At 40.4% G+C, this 8442-nt stretch overlaps 1 protein-coding gene across 2 annotated transcripts in view; it reads left to right on the top strand.

The window, feature by feature from the left end:
• Positions 1–592: 592 nt before the first annotated feature.
• The window catches only part of fli1b.S (Fli-1 proto-oncogene, ETS transcription factor beta S homeolog), a 30458-nt gene continuing 22608 nt past the window's right edge, over positions 593–8442 (top strand). Inside the window, exon 1 of one of the 2 annotated variants that reach the window (XM_018226749.2) lies at positions 593–738. In XM_018226749.2, coding sequence (XP_018082238.1) covers positions 721–738 — 18 coding nt within the window. In that variant the 5' untranslated portion in view covers positions 593–720. Of the gene's footprint in view, positions 739–934; positions 1105–8442 lie in introns of those variants that run through there. The other variant, XM_041570279.1, reaches the window with a different exon arrangement.

Below are 8442 nucleotides of genomic sequence, written 5' to 3'. Positions count from 1 at the left end.
AGATAGGACCGCCTCTTTCACAATGAATGAAGTAGGACAATGTAGTGACCATGACCAACCAATAAACACCTGTAGTTCTTGTCTGGCCCAATGAGGCAGATGAATGCTAGCTGCTGATTGGTCAGTGGGTTATTACCCTGGTGCGGGGTAGAATTCATATTAATAATGAGTACACAAGCCCCAAATATTAGGCATCATTCCCCCCCCCCACCCAGTGAAGCACCCGCTGCCAACACACCTCCATGGTCTAAGGAACCAAGAGACACTCTATGGGCTCAATCAAGATTTAATAAAGGGGAACTAAACCCAAGTATGTAATTCTGCACAATAAAGGAATTCTGAGTCCAAGTCTTTACACAACATTTTACTACCCCTGTATTACAATTCCTCTTAAGTCTCTGTACCCCCACTCTCCTTACCTGCCCCCACATTGCTGCCTGCACCCCCTCTTCTAACAGAGCAGCAGAGCTAAAGAGAGAGAAGAGCAACTATGAGCTGAAAGTTTCATTTTGCAACATCTGTCACCAAAGGAAACCAGCCTGTGACCTCACTTCCCAAAACTAGAGGGGACACACACACAAAGTGATACACACTAACACTCACACACACTAACACACACACTCGCAGCCTCTCATCCGGCCCCATTCTCTGCACACTCAGCTGCACCTTTATCATGGCATAGGGAGGCTCCTACACAGGAGAGCAGCTCCAGCAGGTACAATGGATTGTACTATCAAGGTAAGTCCTGTACCCCCTGTACCCCTGTGTCTGTGGAATGTTGGATCAGGATCCCCCCTCCCTTCTTCTCACACTCAGGCTTTGGGCGGTAATCCGGGCCCCCACTCTTTCCTTCTGGTACCAAATTTCCTCTTCCTTCCCCTTGGTGGTTCATGTCTGAGCTTAAATAACACTCGAAACCACCAGAAAAAGCTCATAGACTGGGGGAGTCCTGACAAAGCCTGGGACTTGGGACCCTGAGCCCATAATGGGGGACATTAGACTGATTAGGGGGTCGTCCGCTCTGGGGGGTCCTCAGGAAACACCTGCTGATAGAGGAGGAGGAGGAGGAGGAGGAGGAAGGTCAGAGAATCAATAAATGTACAGGTGGGTGCTGGGGGAGGTGCAATTGGATAGGGAGAAAGGGGGAGTTATGGGTAATGGGGGGATAAGACCTTTACCTTAAACAACTCCCTGTAGCCCTATCAGGTGACATCATTATGTGAGCTCAGGCCCCCTCAGTGATTAATCTTTATTGGGGGGTGAACTTTATCTCTGCTGCTGACCCCCCCCCCCTATAAATTCTTTTCATAAACAAAATGACAGGAGGGAGGCTTCTCTATGTACCTGTGTATCGAAATATAAATATAGTGGGTCTGTATCTTTATTTATATATAATCCCTTTTCCCATGATTTATCTTTCATTTTATATATTTATATGAATTTCTCGTGATTAATCTTTCATTATCCATATATATATATATATAATAGTGTGTCTGTATCTTTATTTATAATCCCTTTTCATGCGATTAATCCTTCATTTTATATATATATATATTTCTCACACACAGAGAAAGTCCGCACTCTAAGGACTTAAATAAAAATGTTTTATTGAATGACTAACGTTTCGGCCTCTCCGAGGCCTTTTCTCAAAGTTTTCTCAAACTTTAGTCATTCAATAAAACATTTGTATTTTTATTTAAGTGCTGAGAGTGGACCTTCTCTGTGTGATACATATTCTACATATTGGACAATGCACCCGGCACATTTGAACTAAGTATTGAGAGTGCTGACTATCCTCTATGGATGGTTATTATATTTATTTCTAGTAATCTTTCATTATTCAAATATATATATATATATATATATATAGTGTGTCTGTATCTTTCTCTATTTATAATCCCTTTTCATGTGATTAATCTTTCACTATTCATTTATATATCATATATTATATAGTTCTGTTTATACTCAAGGTTGATAATCATTCTTTGTTTTAACAAACAATTTATATTTCCCTGCATTCGTTTGGAGGGAGGAATCCATAAAAGGGAATGATTAGCTCCATATAGTTCTATTGTCATTATTTCTTTATTTTCAAATGCTCAGCTTCACCCTCTATCACACAAATTCCGTTTTAAAGTGCAATTCGATATTACAATGTGCATTAAATCCTTAGTAATATCTGAGCTCCTTATATCTTTATAGTTTCGCTTGTAACACATTCACAGCCGCAGTCACCCCAATTCTTGGTCTCAGCTACCGACTTTATTACTCCCCCTCTTTCTCTCTCTCTCTCTCTCTCTCTCTCTCTCTCTCTCCCCTCCCCCTCTCAGATTGTGGGTTCTCTTTTTCAGTGTTGCAACCCTAGAACTGGAACATCTAAACCACAATATAACCGATAATTTGTAACAAAATAACAACTTGACATCCCAGACTGATTCCTACTCCTCTATGTGTATCAGAGACCCCTCTGTTTGCATTGGGGTACCCCACGTGTGTATGGGGGAGCACTCTATGTGTACCAAAGACTTTATCTAAATCACATCTATATATCTTTATTTATTTATATATATAATCATAGGAAGCTTTCAGAAGATATATCATGTAGTAGAAGTGTAGTCGTGTTGTAGCAGCTTATTTCACCCCTTCCACTCGCCTTTATATATAAGGGCCGAAGTGAAAATTCAAATGAAAAAAATTCGAATTTCAAGCTATTTTTTGTGTACTTTGACTTTGAAATTTGAAAAATATTCTAAAGTTCAAAATTTATCATGTACTGTCTCTTAAAAAATTCGACTTCAACCATTCACCATCTAATTCCTGCCAAATTGCTGTTTTTGTCTATGGGGGACCTCCTAGAACTTTTTAGAAAAAACTTCGAATCTAATACGATGTAACGATTCATATAATTTTAATTCGAACGAAAAAGGCCTATTCACCCAATAAAATATATATATATATTTTTTTAAATAAATTTGAGTTGGTATTTTTTTATTCGAAATTTGAAGTTGATGTTATTCGAAATTTGACCCTTGATAAATCTGGCCCGCTACTTAGTAATTGACTTTTCGTTTTTTCCATTCGTTTATCCTTTCGCAGATATTCGTTCAAGATACAATTGAAAATGATCATTTATCGGAAAAAAATCACCCCCCAATCAACTTAAGAATTAAAATATCAGCGTTTATTAGCGGTTTTATTAAAACTCTGACTTGTAAGATGATCTGAATTCAAGAAATAATTATAACACATCAATATTTCTGATTCTTCATGAAAAATCAATACAATTCTGTGACTGTAGAAATAAGGGAGTAGAAACCAAAACAGATTTTAATTTTAAATTTTTAATTGTTGTTTCATCCGTTTTTCTTTGTTTGTTTCGAATACATCTCAGTAATTATTCCAACAACGAAAACATTTATTTGCCTTAGAAAACTGCAATTATATCAAATGCGTTTAGCGCAGAACTGGCGCAGTCGTTGGCGCACAATATAAAGGCAAAGGTTGGTGAAGTTATTTTTATACAATTAATACAATTTTTACATATTAACCAACGATTCGTAGAAAGAATTTGGAGCAGTTTACTAGGAAAATCCTAAATATAAATGTTTTACGCTTAATAATAAAAGGAGAAGGGCGGGGCTTGAGTTATTCGCATGGAACAAATATGTGACGCTAATAACTGGCGCAAAGGGCTAAATTTACTGGGAGGAAATTGAAGCAGAATAAATCGTTTCGGCAGGGAAAATTGTTACTAATTGTTCAATTCCCTGTGAATGAGCCTCACTTGTTACGAGTTTTGGTTTCGTTCTTTTAAAGGCCCAGTAATCCCATAAAGTGTATTCGTTTATTCAGTTAAATTAAATATTTCTTGGCCACAAAGCTTCTCTTTGTATCCGTTACGTTTTTATTCTATGGTTCATGAATAGCATTTGTGCAAGAACTAAACCCATTGTATTCTGCAAAGCTTCTGTTATGGTGTGTGAGCCCTTGAGCTCTGTTTTGTTTTGAAATTGCTGCACAAATATAGATCAATTGTAACAAACACACAAACACATAGACCGGTGCACACAGGGGTGTAACTATGGAGGAGCAGACCCTGTGGCTGCAGCAGGACCCAGGAGTGTAGGGGCCACAGTAGTAATCAATTAATTAGTAATTCATTTATTAAATTATTGTTTTATTGGGATACAAAATGGGCATGACAGTAGGAAATATGAATTATTATTTCTGGCAATCCATTTGAAGAGCAATTTAAATATATTTATTGCTCGAATAGGTCAACTTATTGATGCTTCTGGGTCCTAAATTGAATTTGCTGTTGGGGCCCAGTAACATCTAGTTACACCAGTGAATACACACTTATCCAGAAGCACAAAGACATTGGCACAGACACACACATCTATGCAGGCCCTGCCTTAAATTAAAGGGAAGATTCACCTTCAAGTTCAATTTTAGTATGTTATGGAATGGCTAATTCTAAGCAACCTTTCAATTGGTCTTCTTTTTTTATAGTTGTTTTTTTGCCTTTTTCTTTAACTAGCAGTTAGTCAGGTTAAAGGAGAAGGAAAGGTTAAAACTAAGTAAGCTTTATCAGAAAGGTCTATATAAATACACCAGTAACCCCTCAAAGTAATGCTGCTCTGAGTCCTTTGTCAAAAGAAACAGCACATTTCTTTCCTTCTATTGTGTACTCATGGGCTTCTGTATCAGACTAACTGTTTTCAGCTTAAACCTCCAGGGCTAGGGCTTGAGCATGCTCAGTTTGCTCCCTCTCCCTCCCCTCCCTGCTGTAGTCTGAAAAACAAATGTTCTGCAAGGCTACACATTTACTGTTATTGCTACTTTGTATTACTCCTCTTTGTAATCAGTTCCTCTCCTATTAATATTCCAGTCTCTTATTCAAATCAATGCATGGTTGCTAGGGGAATTTGGACCCTAGCAACCAGATGGCTGACATTGGAGACCGGAGAGCTGCTGAGTAAAAAGCTAAATAAGTCAAAAGCAGCAAATAATAAGGTGAGCTCCCTGAATGAGTAGATCCTGAAATGTATGGGGACCTTAACTCTCGTTTTCGTTTGATCCATGTAATATCCCATAACATGTGCACCCAGGCCCCTTGTTGACCCCCACCTACGAAAAATCTCCTAATCCCACATTAAAACATATCACAGCTCTGGTGGACCCCAAGGGTGTGGGGGTTCGGGTGCAATCGCACCCCTGGTCATTGCGCCACTGCATAGCAACCAATCAGAATTTAGCTTTGCTGAAACTGCTGCAGGTAGAGTAATAAAAGGAAATCTCTGATTGGTTGCTGATTGGATTGGGTTATAGGTATGTGTGCGAGTGTGTGTATATGACAATGATGGATTGTGTGGCTGTGTGTACAAGTGTTTTGTGTATAGTGCTGTTTATAGATGTGTGTGTGCATAGGAACAAGTGTAAGAGGCACCTTTATCAAAGGTCGAATTTCGAATTCATGGGAGTTTTTAAAAACTCCCATGAATTTAGAAATTTTAATTTTTGAAACTCGGATGAACCCGAAAACTCGAATCTAATATGATAAATTTTGAAAATTAAATTCGAATTTTTTTTTAAAAAAAAACTTGAATCAAATTTGAATAACTCCCTAGTCGATTTTGACCATAAAAAAGAAATATAAAATTCTAATTTAAATTAGAATTTTCAATTTGACCCTTGATAAATCTGCCCGTTAGTGTGTGTATATGTGCAGTTGCTTTGGGTGTAATTAGTGTGATTATGAATTAAGGTGCCTCTGTACTTGTGTGTTTGCACCAATCTTGTGAAACTCTCTTTCACGCTCACTCCCTGCAGCCCTGCGGTTAGTGACCCATGATGCTTTGCAGTGCCGCTTTCACAAGTGAAGTGAGTAACAGTCGCCATTGCTGAGCAGCCATGTGTCATATTAACCCTCTCACTGCCTCTCCAACACCATGAGCAGCATTTAGTATAAGGAAGCTACCCCGGTGCCGCATGGGTTAATGCAGCAGAAAAGTGTAGAACTTGTCCGTATTGCTGAGGGCGCAAGATGTTTTATATCAGCCCAGGCCCGAGTATGTGGCGCCGCCCCAAGGGCCCGGGACTAGCACAGTGCCAGTAGGTACATGGGCATGGAGGGATAAAGGGTTAATTTTACACTCATAACTAGGGTCTGGATAATAATGATAATTATTTCTGTGGCTTATCCCCCCCCCCGTGCATATGATAACGCACATATACTGCGAGGTGATAATGTCGGTATTTATAGCCTTTCTCAAAAGGGGAACAAAGAAACAGAAATCAACCCACAAAATGAAAGTTGGTGCAAAAAAATGCTGCTGTCTCTTCTATACACTTTATAGACTATATGGTCCTACTAACAGCACAGCACACAATGGGTTACTGTATATCGACCACAACCCTCTGTAATGCCTGGGAAATATACACTGTGTGCGTTATGTAACAGCAAGTCATTTAATTACTATAGGCACCATCTCTCCTTACTATACCTGCTATCCCACAGTCACACTCCCTTCCCAGAGACTATTATCCACTGTTACTATAGGCACCATCTCTCCCTACTATACCTGCTATCCCACAGTCACACTCCCTTCCCAGAGACTATTATCCACTGTTACTATAGGCACATCTCTCCCTACTATACCTGCTATCCCACAGTCACACTCCCTTCCCAGAGACTATTATCCACTGTTACTATAGACACCATCTCTCCCTACTATACCTGCTATCCCACAGTCACACTCCCTTCCCAGAGACTATTATCCCCACTGTTACTATAGACACCATCTCTCCCTACTATACCTGCTATCCCACAGTCACACTCCCTTCCCAGAGACTATTATCCACTGTTACTATAGGCACCATCTCTCCCTACTATACCTGCTATCCCACAGTCACACTCCCTTTCCCAGAGACTATTATCCACTGTTACTATAGACACCATCTCTCCCTACTATACCTGCTATCCCACAGTCACACTCCCTTCCCAGAGACTATTATCCACTGTTACTATAGACACATCTCTCCCTACTATACCTGCTATCCCACAGTCACACTCCCTTCCCAGAGACTATTATCCACTGTTACTATAGACACCATCTCTCCCTACTATACCTGCTATCCCACAGTCACACTCCCTTCCCAGAGACTATTATCCACTGTTACTATAGACACCATCTCTCCCTACTATACCTGCTATCCCACAGTCACACTCCCTTCCCAAAGACTATTATCCCACTGTTACTATAGACACCATCTCTCCCTACTATACCTGCTATCCCACAGTCACACTCCCTTCCCAGAGACTATTATCCCACTGTTACTATAGACACCATCTCTCCCTACTATACCTGCTATCCCACAGTCACACTCCCTTCCCAGAGACTATTATCCACTGTTACTATAGACACCATCTCTCCCTACTATACCTGCTATCCCACAGTCACACTCCCTTCCCAGAGACTATTATCCACTGTTACTATAGACACCATCTCTCCCTACTATACCTACTATCCCACAGTGATAGTGTAGGTGCTGCTGTGCTATCCGCTTAGTAAAGAGGTGAATGCATTCTATGTTATTGAGCATTTACACAGATGCAGGGCAGTTGGAGATATGACACAGAAAGGGTTAATATATACTACCCCAAGTAAGTGTAAGATCAGCTGCAACAGGTTTCAGGTTGGAAGAAGCCTCAGTGCAGCCGTTAGAGGTGAAACCACTGGCAGGAATAGTAAAGAGGCTGCACAATGTGGTTTGTACTTCTCTGCAGTGTCAGCTGGAACCGTTAGCAGATTGGCTGGTGGAAGAGTAACACAACACAACACAACAAGAGTAGTGGCGGGAGAGTAACACAACCAAACAGCAGTCCAGGCCCCCTGCAGAGTAAGGCTGAGCATAAACAGCAGCAGATTAACCCAAATGTTTCCTTTAAGTGGCTCATCTTAAAATAGGCTTTAAAGTTCATTTATTTGCTCCCCAAATTAAAAGAAAACATTGTGGGTTCAACTCTCCGTCTGGCGAGAAGGAAAATATTGTAAAGAAGCAGCAGTGACTTTATTGGGGATTGTTAAAATGAAATAGTAACGTGCCCTGTTTGCGGCTGTAGGGAGGCAGGTGGGGGAAATACAACAACACAGGGTGCTGCAGTGCCGCTTGGTACAGTGTTTGGGGGAAATATTGGACCACTCTCATTTGCTTTGTGATATTCGGGTTGGGTCCTACTTGTGCCTCTGTTTTCCAGTTTGGTCACAGATTCTCAGATGGATTGGGATCTGGGCTGTGACTTGGCCATGGTAGGATTCACAGTTTTCCAGGGTTACTTTGCCTTTGTTTGGACCATTGTCCTGTTGAGAGATCTGTCTCTCCCTAAATTCATGGTGGAGTAGCCTAAAAGATGTTCTCTTGCCCCATTCATTTTGATAT

Source organism: Xenopus laevis, chromosome 7S (genome assembly GCF_017654675.1).
Source record: "Xenopus laevis strain J_2021 chromosome 7S, Xenopus_laevis_v10.1, whole genome shotgun sequence".
NCBI classification, from domain to species: Eukaryota; Metazoa; Chordata; class Amphibia; order Anura; family Pipidae; genus Xenopus; species Xenopus laevis.
This window is presented reverse-complemented; position numbering and strand designations above follow the sequence as displayed.